At 29.9% G+C, this 15,554-nt stretch overlaps 3 protein-coding genes across 8 annotated transcripts; 2 read left to right on the top strand and 1 right to left on the bottom strand.

Moving 5' to 3' along the window:
• The first annotated feature begins 1,876 nt into the window (after positions 1 to 1,876).
• Positions 1,877 to 4,908, top strand: LOC101502033 (short-chain dehydrogenase TIC 32 B, chloroplastic-like). 2 transcript variants are annotated; one of them, XM_012716258.3, is made up of 8 exons: positions 1,877 to 2,032; positions 2,356 to 2,587; positions 2,677 to 2,756; positions 2,911 to 3,064; positions 3,169 to 3,247; positions 3,430 to 3,517; positions 3,607 to 3,665; positions 4,514 to 4,908. In XM_012716258.3, exons 1-8 carry the CDS (start codon positions 1,903 to 1,905, stop codon positions 4,733 to 4,735), a joined length of 1,044 nt encoding a protein of 347 aa, XP_012571712.1. In that variant the 5' UTR covers positions 1,877 to 1,902; the 3' UTR covers positions 4,736 to 4,908. The 2 variants fall into 2 exon arrangements, with proteins under 2 accessions (XP_012571712.1, XP_004502118.1); XM_004502061.4 differs by having other exon boundaries at positions 3,619 to 3,665.
• Positions 4,909 to 5,453: 545 nt separating this feature from the next.
• LOC101515677 (arginine-specific demethylase JMJ20) lies at positions 5,454 to 10,458 on the top strand. 5 transcript variants are annotated; one of them, XM_004501835.4, is made up of 10 exons: positions 5,454 to 5,786; positions 6,104 to 6,283; positions 7,184 to 7,346; positions 7,467 to 7,584; positions 7,799 to 7,868; positions 7,959 to 8,039; positions 8,668 to 8,724; positions 8,828 to 8,939; positions 9,305 to 9,916; positions 10,083 to 10,458. In XM_004501835.4, the coding sequence occupies exons 1-9, from the start codon at positions 5,562 to 5,564 to the stop codon at positions 9,766 to 9,768; spliced, it is 1,470 nt and encodes a 489-aa protein (XP_004501892.1). In that variant the 5' UTR covers positions 5,454 to 5,561; the 3' UTR covers positions 9,769 to 9,916; positions 10,083 to 10,458. The 5 variants fall into 5 exon arrangements, with proteins under 5 accessions (XP_004501892.1, XP_012571711.1, XP_027190049.1 ...); XM_012716257.3 differs by having other exon boundaries at positions 10,151 to 10,458; XM_027334248.2 differs by having other exon boundaries at positions 7,467 to 7,542.
• Positions 10,459 to 11,271: 813 nt separating this feature from the next.
• On the bottom strand, positions 11,272 to 15,397 carry LOC101502363 (protein neprosin-like). Its single transcript, XM_012716265.3, has 7 exons — positions 15,001 to 15,397; positions 14,818 to 14,904; positions 14,345 to 14,557; positions 13,718 to 13,882; positions 13,252 to 13,305; positions 13,002 to 13,148; positions 11,272 to 11,917 (listed from the first exon to the last, which is right to left on the bottom strand). Exons 1-7 carry the CDS (start codon positions 15,331 to 15,333, stop codon positions 11,540 to 11,542), a joined length of 1,377 nt encoding a protein of 458 aa, XP_012571719.1. The 5' UTR covers positions 15,334 to 15,397; the 3' UTR covers positions 11,272 to 11,539.
• Positions 15,398 to 15,554: the final 157 nt, after the last annotated feature.

Genomic DNA, 15,554 nt, shown 5'->3' on the forward strand with positions numbered 1-15,554 from the left:
TATTTTTTTTAATCAAAATTTTTTATTTGGAGTTGTGATTACCAAATATTTATCTACTTTATCAAAGCTATTGTGATACATCTTACGTATTAAGGATTTCGTATTTCAAAAGCCATTTGTATACATTTTAAGTGTAAGAAGTGAAAAGATCTGTCTATCAATATCTTTACAACTATACGCTGATACTTATTTATGGAATTATGGGGGATACTTCACAATTTAAAGGCTGACTTTTACTAATTAAGATGTTTTTACTAATTAATAAAGATAACAAATTATTTTGCCGATGTACTGTCACATTTTTATTACTTTCTTACTAACTACCACCACTCTTACCCTGCTACCAAACAAAAAAGAATCTTTGCCTCAATTCTGTGAAACGTTTACAAGGATAAGAGGAAGAACAATGATACACATACATTTATTATTTTTATTAACTTATTTAATACTTTAATTTTTTTTTATATTTATTTCATTCTATTATATCATTAATGTATTACATTTATTACACCACTTTCTATTTATTTCTCTCTCAAAATATTGTAGAAGTATTTAGATGTCTATTGATAATTTTTCTAAGATAATAGACTTTGCTTCAATTATGAGAAAAGATGACAAATTAAGAGGATAAGAATATTATATTTTTATATTGAAATTAGAAAGCGCAGCAAATTGGATCCACACAAATTGATTACCACTAAAAAGTGAAAAAAAGATTGAATAGAAAAGAAGGAATTTTTTATAAATGAAACGTATGTGTTTACCTTTTACTTCAGTGGTTATATATCTTCATATCAGGATATGTAGTTACTTAAATAATTAATTAATTAAGAAATATTATGCACTTTTTTTATCAGTAAGAGTACGCAAGTATAATTATGCTCTTGGGAGTTTTTTATTTTTATTTCAATTATAAGAATTGGATTACCAAGATTCAAACAAATAAAGCATTCTTAATTAAAAGGTATAAGACTATAGGCCACATAGGTTTTTTTTAAGTCTATTAGGAAAATATATTTACATAAATATAAATAATACTATTTATTACTACCATAATCATTATATAAAATTTTAATTTTTTTGTTAAATATTGAACTTTTAATTATCAAATAGAATTGAAGTACGATATAATATAAAGTGAGATTTTTTAAAATGTCATATTAAATATTAAACTATAATTTAATTTCATTGATATAATAATTCGTTAGTCTATTTAAAAATATATCTGATTATTTATTTAAATATATTAAAATAAAATAAATTTTTAAATATAATAAGTCATACCAAACTTCTACTAAATCAAAATTCACAGTTGTTTTGACAAACTAATTTCAGACATTATAATACCTATATACCTAACTCTTTATATCTAGCCTAATCTCACTCTCATGCACCATCAAATGTGTAATAGATTAAGCGTCTCTCTCTACCAATGATACGAACATTGTCATTAAATATAAGCTTAAGAGAGAAACATGTTTCACTTGCTAGGTACAAGGACTAAATAATAGTTTTATAAAGTAATCGAATCAAATATTTTTTTTTAATTTAAAAATCCAATCAAACATCCTTAAATAAAAAAAATATATTTATTGAAATATTTTAAAAACATCAACAAATATTTTAATGAACTATAAAGAAATATATTATATGATATAATTTTAAGACATTGTTTTATCAGTGTTGTTGATACTATTTAGAGAATGATAAAGCTTGTATGTTGTTGTCTAAAATTGTGTAATTTATATAATTTTTATTGAAAAATTAATACCCTCCAAATTTATAGATATAATTTATGTAATATTAATTTTTAATTAAACGACTGATTTTAAAAAGTATATATATGTTGAGTCCCACCCTGAAATGCTAAGTACCCTTGCAATTAATGGTAACAATGAAGTGATGAAGGCAACACTAAAATACTTGGCAGGAATAGCAGGTCCTAGTGGTTTTGGCTCAAGTTCAACCGCTGAGCAAGTTACTCAAAATTCCTCTCAATTCCTTCCTTCCCATCTAACTGCTCTCATCACTGGTAAACAACCATCAAAGCTTATTTATCATATATATATATATATATATATCCTTCCATGCCTTCATTTCCAACTACTTACTTTCTTCACCAACATAATTATATACTAGTATATGCTCTTCGAGATTCTTTAGTACAATCTTGTATATATATATATATATATATTGTTTGTTTAGTTGAACATTCTTAATTCATCCAATTTGTGCTAATTAAATGTTATACTGATTATAATTTACCTGTTAATTATATATATCATATATATGTCATTGATTCGCTTGGATAATTAGTTAATGAAGTTGTTATTGTTGTTGAATTTTCAATTGAAGGTGGGAGTTCTGGTATTGGAGCTGAAACAGCTAGGGTGTTAGCAAAGAGAGGAGTGAGAGTTGTGATTGGTGCGAGGGACTTGAAGAAGGCAAGTGAAGTTAGAGAAAATATACAAAGAGAGAGTCCTAAAGCTGAGGTTATTCTATTGGAGATTGATCTTAGCTCTTTTTGTTCTGTACAAAGATTTTGTACAGAGTTTTTAGCTTTAGATCTTCCACTTAATATTCTAATGTAAGTTCTGTCATTATATTGTTCCACCTTTTCATTTTATATTAATCATTATCAATGTGAAAGAAAAAGAGACAAATTAAATTTTACAGAAACAATGCGGGCATATTCTCTCAAGATTTGGAGTTCTCTGAAGATAAAATTGAGATGACATTCACCACAAATTACTTAGGTACATTTCTAATTTTAAGTCTTTTACAGTTTACATGCTGCATAGTGAAAATAATATATAGAGATTAATTTTTATATATTGTCGGTATAAAAAATTTTACGCTATCAATTAATCATAACTACAAGTATTAATGTTACATTTTATTTAATTGCAGGACATTTTTTGTTAACAGAAATATTACTAGACAACATGATAGAAACAGCAGAGAAGACAAATATTCAAGGAAGAATAATTAACGTTTCTTCTGTCATACATAGCTGGGTGAAGAGAGATGGTTTTTGTTTCACTGATATACTCAATGGAAAAAAGTACAAGTACTTTCTTTACTGTAAAAATATATAAACAGTTTCAATTGCATTAAATTTAAATACTTATCATTGTATTTCTCTTTCTGCATACAATTCAATTGCAGCTATAATGGAACACGCACTTATGCTCAATCAAAATTGGCAAATATTTTGCATGCCAAAGAAATAGCCAGACAACTCAAGGTAATTGTTGTATATTTAGTATTACAGTGAATTTATTAGAATTATGGTGAAAACTTTATTGTCTCATATGTGAATATATAGTCATCATCATGGTACAAGAAAGTGGAAACAAAACTTTCTATGCATGTTGGTCCCACTAAAGTATTCATAAAAAGTATAATATAATAATTTAATTATTATAGGTAAGGAATGCAAGAGTAACTATCAATGCAGTACATCCAGGTATTGTGAAGACAGGAATTATTAGAGATCATAAGGGCCTAATAATAGGTAATTAAGCATATAAAGTTACATTAGTTTCATAATTTGTATCTCAATTTCAATTCATAAAAAAAGGTTAATACAGTTACATTTGAAAGTTCCATATGCAGGCTCCTTATTTTTCATTGCATCAAAGTTATTCAAATCGACATCACAGGTTGGTAAACATCATTCATGTTACATATATTTGAGCATAGGACACCGAATCCTGCAAAGTTGCAGTGACTTTGATTGATCGAATAATGTAGAAATGAATAAATTGGTGAACAATCCCTACCAGCAAGCAACCATAGGCAGAGTACAATTACATTATTGTGGAGTTCAAAATTCCAATAATAGTATCTAAGAGTGAATGTTATGTTGTACCATCTTCATAAGTGCTTAAAAATCATTTGAAATTCTAACAAAAATCAAGACATTCGTCGAAATGGTCCTCTTGTATTTTATGGATGAAACAATAATTCGATCGTTATAAAAATAAGAAAAAGCAAAATGTTCCTCAAAACTTAAGTTGTCTAACCAACATCAATAAATTACAATGTCAAACGTAAAGACAGGAAAACTGTTAATTATACTTCTAAAACTTTGGTCGATCGTTTTTAGTCTTTTGACTGACTTTTAAGCATAGGTCTTAATCTTTTGACCACGGAGTAAGCATCAATTAGGGTCTTTAAATATGTGACTTCATGTTACTATATTACTTCATATATCAAAATTGCAAAAGCATATTCAAATATATATTTTTTTCTAGTCAATTTGACTCTCAAATTTGTTTTCTATGAATTAGTTTGGTATTTGAATTTGTATTCCATTTAACGGTTCAATTCATAAAATTAATAATAGAAGACGTATTCAAAAATGCTTTTGAAATTTCCAAATATTTAGATATTGCAATCACACCATCTCACACATTTACAAACCAAAATGTGTGTTTATTCTAGACTATACAATAATGTCTTCAAATTACGTGTGTGGATATTCATGTTAATCAATGGGTTTCCGCAGGGTGCATCAACTACATGTTATGTGGCTTTGAGTCCTAAAACAGAAGGAGTGAGTGGGAAATACTTTACAGATTGTAATGAGAGTAAGTGTTCTGGCTTAGCAAATGATGAATTTGAAGCTCAAAAGTTATGGAACAACACTCATGCCTTGCATCAAAAACGACTCCATCAAGCACAATTTGAAGAATTTCTTCCCCTTAAATTTGTAGACTCATTAGTTTAGACACAATGTATATTGGATTAAATATTCATTTACGTTAAGCACTTAAGCTAGTGATAGGTAAGATAGGTATAGTTCGCCACTTTGATTTTGTTGTACAAATAAGTGATTAGTATAGTTGTAAAAATAAAGTGATGAGTCGTCAGTATAAACAAAGCATAAATTAAATCATTATATGTTACCCTTTATTTCCATTAAAAATAATTTCTTAAAATAAAATAGCTACTTTTAAAGTTTTCGTAGAATCCGACAAAAAAAATCTATAAGTTGTTTCAAATAAGATATTATCTCTAATAATTTTTCTAAAAAAAATAATTTTTTATAACTGATTTTTAACACAACAGATAAATATAAAATAACTTTTTTTTTAAATCTCTAAAATATATATTATTGAATTTATTTTATAATTTGTTATAAACAAACACATAATTATCACCTACTCTCAAATTCTAGACAAAATCAATGTTCTCTTGTTTACTCATGTCATAAAATTGATTTTAGTCCCAAAATCAATTTTAACTAAAGCAAACATTTTTAATTTATGGGGTAGTGTAGAATCGATTCTCCAATTGTGTGAGTGTTTAGTCCCCGTGGTTAACTTAAAAATTGTGATGACAAAAAACGGTTTAGTAGTAAAAATGGGGGTGCCTATTGAGTGAACATTTAAGCCCAGTGAGAAGCGAGGCCCAATAATTCCAGAAGCTCCTGAAATCATTTTCTCGTAATTTCTTTCTTGTCTCCGGTTAGTATAGCAAAGGAACTTGTGAGGAGAAGCAGGTTGTGAATGGTGAATTTTTGTGAGAGGAAATAATATTAATATTAAATATTAATGGGTATGAATATCAACATGAAGATAAAGGGAGAAATAGAAAAGGTAAATGGAAAGGAACTAAGTTACAGTGAATTTGTTGAAAGATATATGGACAAGAACAAGCCAGTGGTGCTTACTGGACTAATGGATCATCATTGGAGGGCTTCCACTGATTGGGTTACCCCTAATGCCCAACCCAATCTTCAATTTTTCTCCAATCATTTTGGTGCCTCTAAAGTTCAGGTATCAAAATTCTTATACTTGTTAGTATTTTCTAGACAATCCATATTTAAGGTCTAATCTAAGAATATTAATTAATTATAGCTACAAAATGAAGCCAGATAGGGTATTTTGAATTATTACATTGGATTAGGGAAATGAGTGTTAGTACCATGCTTCTAATATTTTATTGTGTGCTATTGAAAATTTGGTTTGTTGGATTTAATTTGTTGCTGATTGTACTCAGACTCTGTAAGATTGTGATTCTTTAAAGTTTAAACTGTTTGAAAATAAAATAATGTGGATTCCCATCAGCTGATTCAAATTTTGGCAATGGGAAGGTTGCAGATTGTGATACTAGAGATTTCACTGATCAAAAAAGGGAGGAGATGTTGGTCTCCGATTTCGTAGAGCGGTGCCTTCTAATTGAGGGTTCTGCAGTTCGGTGTGATGATCAATTTGGTGCTAGTAATGGTCACAATTTATATCTACCATATTTGAAGGATTGGCATTTTGTGAAGGTATTCCTTTTAGCTTTTCATCACTTCTTCGATGATCGTTGTGGATTTATAGCACCTATCTGTGTTTCCCAAGTATTGCTAAGCTTTGAAAAGCCAACAGGGTGTTCCCAACAAATTTAGGGATGGATTATTAGTGAAAATTTGTACTAAACTTTATTTTAAGGGGATGCCAAACTTACTACCAACGTTGAGGTTTTATTTTTTTCTCCTTTTCAGAGATGTCATCATTCATATCATCATGTTTGATGATGCTTGAACTGTAGAAGCAGGGGTGATATGCATTATGCATTTTGGATTACAAAATCCATTTATCGTTTTCATTCACTTTTGGCTCTTGATTAAGGCTATTGTGCAAATGAATCTGTATTGATACTGTTGATTTGCTTGAATTTTAATTATGTATAGAATTTTCAGGGCATTCGTTTTTCTATCTGTTACTCCCTACGTCTTAGATTAAATGTCACATTTGGGTTGGATTTATTTCAATGGTAAAATTAGTGTCATTTACGAAAATACCCTTATTAATTGTAGTTAGCGGAGTAGTTAAGTGGAGTGAAATTCAATAAATAAGGGTATTAGTGGGAAAAAAATAATATATGTTGCATTGGTATTCTAAAGTGACAATTATTTTGAGACAGAAAAAAAGTGCAAATGTGACATTTAATCTGAGACGGAGGGAGTAACAAGGAAGCTCCACATGTAATCAATCTGTGAGCTTGTGGAATCTTTAGATAAGCACACACCATTAGAAAGAACAATTGGAGATTAATAATTTACGACGAAGTTTGCCCCTTTCGACATAGACAATACTCTTGTTGCATCAGAGCTATCATAGGTTATATTATATTATTGTTTGTACAGATGATTTATTAAGTAGTTTATTTTTTCTATCTATTGCAGGAGTATCCAGAATATGTAGCATACACCACTCCAATGTTCTTTTGTGATGATTGGCTCAACTTGTATCTTGACAACTTCAGAATGAATGCTTACTCTGACAGTTACCAGCAAAATAAGGAAATATGTTGCTCTGACTATCGTTTTGTTTACATGGGAGTTAAAGGTGTGATTTTAGCTCTAATGAAATCTTCAAGTGGCGATGTTTTTAATATAATTCTTCACTTTTCTTTACAAAGAGATGAACAACCCAACACTTACTTCTTACTTTCGCTTCTTTTTGCAGGATCTTGGACTCCTCTACATGCTGATGTTTTCAGGTCATACAGCTGGTCGGCGAATGTCTGTGGAAAGAAGAGATGGTTTTTTCTAGATCCTTCCCAGTGTCATCTTGTGTTTGACAGGCATGAATGCATTTTCCTAATCGAAATGCATGGCTTTTTTTACTAGAAACTGGGCACTGTGGTCCAAAAACAAATCTATTAGATCTATCAATATATATTCTTTATTCATATTACCTATGAACTCTGCTTTTCAATTCAAATTCATGGTTTTTTTTAGTAGAAATTGTCCTTTTTCTTGGTTTCTAGAGCTAATTTTCTATAAACTTTGATTCAGGAATGTGAAAAGCTGTGTATATAATATCTTTGATGAAGTATCTGACTCAAAATATCCTGGTTTTCAAAAGGTTAATTTATAGTTTCAATCTTCGGATAAATTTTATTGAGTCCAATAGCATTTTCTGCTTCAGCCTTTAGTGAATTTGTAACTTATGCAGGCTATCTGGTTAGAATGCACACAAGAAGCAGGGGAAATCATATTTGTTCCCAGCGGATGGTATCATCAAGTTCATAATTTGGTATGTTCTGGTTTCGATATTGATCTCCATTACATTTCTGCTTTATTTTGAAAGGCTATTCTACGTCCCCTTAATAGAAGGATATTTTTTATATACCAAATACAGTAATGATTGTGCTAAACAGTTAAAAGTAATACTTATACTCTAGTTTCTTTAATTGTGTAAACTGCAAGACCTGTTTATATTTTTGCTGTGTTCAGATCTCGTGTATTGCATCTGTTAAATCGTATGTTCTTAAGGAAGCTAACATGTTGCTAGTTGCTACTACTTTCTGTGAGCATTGAATCAAAACGTATAAATCAATGCTGATTGTCGAGGTAGAAAACTCAGTGGAACCAGTAAAGAAATACTTTGTGGTTTCCAGGAGTTTGCTGTTAGTATCATTGATTCATTGGCATATAATGGTTACTTATTTCTGCATATAAAAAATGATGACTAGTAGATTGATTTGATCAATATGATATAAGCAGAAGGTTAACACAAATAGGTTAGAAACTGATATAGCTTAACATAGATTTCTAGCAACAAATTTAAATTTTCGGTCTATATCAGATTTGTCATCAGATGGTTCTGTCAAGAAAATTTGATATGATTTGATCATTTGACTATATCCCTTTTGGTCTTTCAGGAGGATACAATATCTATAAACCACAATTGGTTCAATGCATTTAACCTTTCTTGGGTGGTAAATTAAGCAATGTGATCAAGTACATATTTGCGATTCAGTCAAACTCGAGGATAAATATAATTGTACTAAGTTTATCACATGACTTTTCATGCTATGACAGTGGAATTTACTTTTAAAGGACTACAATGAGGCCAAGGAATACATAGAAGACATTAGGGATATATGTGATGATTTTGAAGGTCTCTGTCAGCGCAATCTTGCTGCTAACACAGGTGCAGTACCATGTATTATGGCATTTTTATATGCTGTTGGGGCAAACTACTTTGGACATTTTAAATTAAATATCTAAATCAGTAATAACATAATCCGTGGTCATCCTATGTTCATTATTTAAGGATTTTGTGATGATCAACTATGAATAGAGTCACAGTATTGTTTTAATATTGATGCCACTAGTTTGTGTAATCTCAAATTACATTTTCTAAGTACAAATGCTTACTGGAGCAATTGACCTGACCACTACAAAACTACTCTTGTAGGAAGTTTAATAGAAACTACATTTGCATATCATACTATATTAGATTGAGGATGCTTTGACTGATTACTTAAGGTGACCTGACTTTACTCTATAAAACAGGGATGAATTTTTATGACTTCTTTACTTTCATTTCATACTTCTCCTTGGCCAACTTGGTGCTGCTTTGCTACATAAATGGAAGAGATGGAAGTTCGCCAAGAGTCGCTCAGCATTTATCTATGAATATTGAGTTTATTAGGAAGATTGCATCGGAGATGAAACACATGCATGCTCTAGAAGGCAATCATGATTGCATTGTGGATATGATAAAAACATTTGAAGATCTTAGGTTTTTCAAATTCTGCATGCAGGTGGGAAAAACATATTTCATGATACACGAGCAATCCAGTTTGTCCTCTGATTTTGAGAGTGCTTCAATGGTTGATTTCGTGGACCTCAGTGTTTTGAAAGCGCACGCATCTTCTCAGGTTTACACACCCGAAAACCTCATCAAATTTATAGACAATGTCGTTGCAGAACTGGACAACTTTCACGTCGAGTCATCTATACTTAGCGTTGCTTGAATGCCCTACTGAAATTCATGTTTGACAACTGATTCTGATTGCACTTAAAGATGGGACCAATTACTGCAGTTCACAATTTTTAACTCTTGCCACCTGATCTTATAAGGCAAGAATGTTACCCACCCATTTGGAACCCGCCGTCGTCTAAGTAAGCTTTCGTCATCGCCCTGCCTTTAATTGTACTTATCTTTAACAACATATCTCTATGGTTCGAATTCCACATTCATACTTTTCTTTACTGTGTTCTTTGCATTCCTCCGGTACAAAACCAGTACCTCTTTGATTTCAACCTTTCAATTTTGTGTATGTTACAGTTGTTGGCCCTTCATTTTCTCTGTGCCCACAAAAGAATGACTTTTGTCTGACCAGATTTTTTCATCAGCATATATCAACTTCAAGTGCATAGTGGGAGGGGCTTGGTTGGTGTATAAAGGATTGATGACACTGTTGGTCAATTCCACTGGGTCTGAATGGTAGTTATGTGAATGGCTGAAAGTGGTCCACTGTGTTTCTCATCCCAAGACTTTATTGTGGCCTTTTTGATTCAACTTTGCACTAGATAGTTGAGGGTTGGTTGGATACCTCTTGTTGTTCTGTAATATATCAAAACAATGTTGTATCTCAAATATTCGTTAGACCTCTTAAATTATTGTTTTAGTTAAGCTAGCGACTCATATTACTTCAAGATCATACCTTTTTATTATCTTATCAACCATCTGGTCTGTATAAAAGGGAAAAAAAATGAAAGAAAAGGATCTGTTAGGCCTGTTTGATTTAAATAACTTCTTTTTTTTTAAATTTTTGTTAATAATTACAAAATACTATCATTATTCTATTTTTAGTTTATTTCAAGTTTCGTATATGATTTATACAATAAATTTTATAAATAATTCTTAATTTTACATTATAAAAGAGTGATATGAATAAGGACCGCTACAATGAATAACTACAAACGTGAAAGTTGTGTCCAAGACTACACTAGCAGAGTAGAAAGTACTCAAGTGTCAATTTTTGGTTCATGAGTGAGGAAAAACATGTGTCTGTTTCCTTTTTTTGTAGAAGTAATGCAGTCATGAAAATGACTCTTTGACTTTCTAAAAGACTTTCATCTTGAGAATGGTATTTTACGCTTTTTGTTGTATCTTGGAGGAACAATATATTATTATACGAGTATCTCATTAAGCTTATTCAAAACAAGACATGCTCTTTTCATTATTATGTAAATTGTCGCATTGCCTAATTTAGCATTTCCTATTCAGTTTGTTAGCCAAAAGCAATTCTATTTAGATTCACTACTACTATATTTTTTTAATGGAATCATTTTATAAGCACTTCCTCTGACATAGTATTACTTTTTTTCCTTCTGTTTATAGGGGTTGCAATTGAAAAATGAAAAGTATAACATAGAAGGTTCGGCAGATAAGTCTTTTAAGATTTGTTTAAAGCATGCTTGTTTCATCTCATGTTCCACTCATGCAATAATGCACAAATGATGGCTATGTGTTTAGCAGTAAAATATGTGATTTGCTTTGGAAGATTGGAAAGTTCATGATACATCTAGACAAAGTCAAAGCCAACTTCATCTTTGACAATGTTTAAGGTCTCAATGAAGAATATTAGTAGGAAAGAAATGGGAAGAAACACTAAATAGCCTTCCTAGATAGATACACCCCAAAAATAAAAATAAAACCTCTATGGCAAAAATACATATATTTATATATGACCAAAACAAAATAAAATCCTATAACTTATATATTAGGTGTCATTTTCTTCATGTGCATTTCACATTTCTCCCAGGACCACCATAATAAAAATAATTTCCCCAAGCATTATTATTACCCTGTCTTATGTTATAACAATTAGAATGGTCTGCCAAGTGCTGAATATTAGCAAGAGGAAGCAAATTATTATCCCAATCAATGACTTGTAAGTTTCTAAAATATGCTGCTTTTCTAAACCCTTGTTCAGCAAAATGGCCACTCCCCATTTGAGTGCTAGTGTGGTAACCCTTTGAACGAGTATTCACAATTTCACCTCCAAATTGTATCATGCTTGCATGACTCCTCAAGTGACTAAACATGTTTGCTGGCCAGTATCCAACTAATAGTCCAGAACCGTACTCTAGCCACCAGTGTCCATACTTTGGATCCTGTTCACAATGAGTTTTCAGCATACTTTTGAATTGTGATATAAGCATGCTTATATGTTACTACTATTCAACTTGGTCATAGAGAGGACCACTAGTGACACATTGACCAAAAGAGATTCTGGAAAGTGCAGACCACACCAACAACCACTACAAAAGTGTTGTGTTTTAAGTATTTTGTGAGATATTTCCAAAGTTACAATTTTTACTTTGGATTATTTTGTGAATTTTAAACCTAAAAATATATGAATGTGTGGTATGAACTTGTAAACAAGTTAGTAAGAGGGAATTTCTCGTGCATTTACAAGATTGAGTCAAAATGTCTTATTTAAGTGTAAATCTTTCGAACAACATTTATAATTTTTGGTGGTTGGAATTAAATTTAATTATGAATTTTCTTTTTTAATTGTAATTGAGAATATGGAAGTGAACTATAGATAATGATGCATTTCTAGACATATTGAAAATAATATTTTAAAATTTTAAAAAATATTGAATCTATTTTTAAAATGATTTTTAAAAAACGTAAGTAACTCTTTTTCTAAATTTTGTTACATTAGTTTCTAAAATATCTCCATAAATATTTATATTACGGGATGTGATTTAATGCATCTGTATGTAAGAAAGTTTTACTATAAAAAAATCCTTTAAGTTGTTTGGTTACTTATTATTTTTTAGTATATTATTATTGGATAAAGTAGAAAGTAGTAACAAGAAAAAGAAACATTATGGTCATTCAGCTTTGAAATATGGGGTAGCCATTTAAAGTAAGACCAGAATAAAAGTTAAGCGTGAACTATTGCTTTAATAAAGGAGCAGAAAAGACATAAATTAAGGTCCCCACCCAAAACCTCAACAAAGGCAAAAAAAAAGTATATGAAGCAATAACATTGATATAACATAAGATAAATATAAATTAATTTGATACACTATAATATAAGAAAGAATGTAATTACTGTTTCAATTAGATACAATATTTTAGTTCATAACCATAATTAGATTTGTCAAAAGAAGTTTGCAGCGAAATGTATAGTTAATAACAATTTGAAAAGCTAAAAAGTTCAAATTAAGAAATAATAATACTCACCTTCCAAATCATTATACCAATATCAAACTGTCTTCTGTTATAAGTAGATGTTGGGGAGATTGATGCTCCTATTGCTATCTTGTTGTTAGTTTGGATAAAGCCTGAACATAGTAAATTGTAGCATCCAGTTGTTTGATATGCATCTGTCTGTTATATAACACGTCATTGAAAATTTGAAATTAATGCACAAGAAAAGAGGGTGATGAAATACAAAGAAAAATGATGCTTTCATTAGTACTATTATACTCACTGTCCAATAAGTGAAGAACCTTGGATAGTTGTCTCCATATAGTTCTGGACTTACCTGAAGAGAGATATAACTTATAGGTAATGAGAAATAAGAAATACAATTCCTACTGACTAGATTTTATATTTTAATAATCATAGTGATAGTGATAGGGTCTACTTGGAAGCACTAGTGAAACATAACTTATATAAAAGATAGTTTATGAGATTGATTGAGAGTACTGTTTTTGTTTTTCAGTTATAAAATTAACTTATAGTTAACGTAAAAATAATTTTACTTTATTTTATCTTTATTATAAAAACACTTACACATGAATATATATATATATATATGATAAATGTTTATTCTTTACACGCTTAATTAATCTATTTAATCCAACAAAAAATTATTTTACAGTAAAAATATATATATAAATGGATTATTAAATTGAAATAAGGATAATTTAGAAAAAAAAAGTATATGAACATGCCTGCCAACCAGCCTCTATTGTATTCAGATCATTACCAAAAGATCCAGCAATAACCCAAATTTGTGACAAGCTAAATTCATATGCATCTGTTACATGGGGTGCCCACACATTTATGTTTGCCTTTGCTCCAAAGTATTGATTTCCATTTACAAAAATAATTGCATGCTGCAATAACATTAATAAGATGCATATCAATTTGTGATTAAACAGATAGATATAGGCTGCAATAAACATAGGCCTTTTCATTTTTTTTTTCTGAGTTTTTCATCTAATAATCAATGTAGATTCAAGATGAGGCTTCTGATTTAAGTAATGATTTTGATTTTTTTTTTTAGTACAAACAAGAGGCAAACAAACACTAGTGTTGTCCCATCACTGTCTCTTAAGGTGGTGTCTTTCTTTTCTTTCCAGCAAGGAAATGCAAGAGAATAGAAAGACTAGTGATAGAAAATGAAAACAGAAAGGGAGGAAAAAAATTAGAGCAGATATTTTTCTTTTAAATGAATGCACCATCATAAATGGAAACAATAACATGAACCCAGAAATAAAAAAGATTCATTTGGAAAAAAATGTCATTTTTCAATTTTAAATGTCTTAAATTTTTTGACTGAATTTTAAGACACTTACCTCATGATCACTGCTAGTTGAATCTCTTCTTACAGGTCTTGGTTTTCTTCCAAATCTTTGGATAGAACTTGCTCTTAAAATATCTTCTTCTGTTGTTCTTCTGATTGGAATAGTTCCTTTTGGACATGTTTCACCAGAATTAGTCCAAAGTTGAAAGCTCTCACTAACATTTTCTCCATTTTTGTAGTATCCCTTTGGCCTTTTTGGTGGATCCTGTAAACATTAAGCTTCTTGTTTTTTGTCTTTCAAATAAAATTGAAAAATTCAATGCCTAATATTATAAACCTTAGTGTCCTTAATATGAGATTTTAGATAAAAGAAGGAAAGAAAATAATAAAAACAGTAAATATTTTTTATAATAGTTTGATACTATAAGATTATAAATTGATTTTAAGAAATAAACTAAGATTTTGTAATATAGTATCTAAGATATTTTTTTATATTCTAACTGTACTAATTGAAGTAATTATTACCAATGGTGTATGCCCTTTAAGCTTAGGATGATCAAAAGCTGGCTGCTGATGAGATAAAACACAATCTATCAAATCACCATCTGGACTCTGCAACAAAATTATCATATCACAAAATCAATAGAAGAAAAATAAAATGCCATTAGTGATTAACACTATCACTAGTTATAGACCAAAGAAAAATGCCTGAATTGTCTTCACAGAAGGTTTATTGATCTTCTTCAAGTGAGTTCTGATTCTTCTTAACTTAAGCAACTCTGCACTTGCTTTAAATGTTTGGTTAGTCTTCAAGGGGTGAGCAGAATCTGAGACAATTGGGTTATGAGACAATGCTGAGGTAGTTGAAGTAAGAAGAAACAGCAAAGAAACAAAAACATGTAACATATGTGGAATGTTTAGTTGAGAAGTGGACAATGTAAGAGAGTTGTTTTGTGTGCATTGGTGTTGTCTTCTTGTGTGGTCTGCTGCAAAATATTGTTCTTTTCTATGTCTTTTACAGGAAACTGAGTATTCCTTCATGTCTATTCTAATCAGAGAAACTACAAATAAGTGAGTGAGAGAGAATAATGGTCTCAATTTATGATTCCATTAGGCACGACACCAGCATATAAAATAGAGTAATAGTTTTGTACCAATAATAATAATAATAATAATAATAATAATAATAATAATAATAATAATAATAATAATAATAATAATAATAATAATAATAATAATAATAATAATAATAATAAAATATA

The sequence above is a fragment of the Cicer arietinum genome, chromosome 5 (genome assembly GCF_000331145.2).
Source record: "Cicer arietinum cultivar CDC Frontier isolate Library 1 chromosome 5, Cicar.CDCFrontier_v2.0, whole genome shotgun sequence".
Taxonomy (NCBI): Eukaryota; Viridiplantae; Streptophyta; class Magnoliopsida; order Fabales; family Fabaceae; genus Cicer; species Cicer arietinum.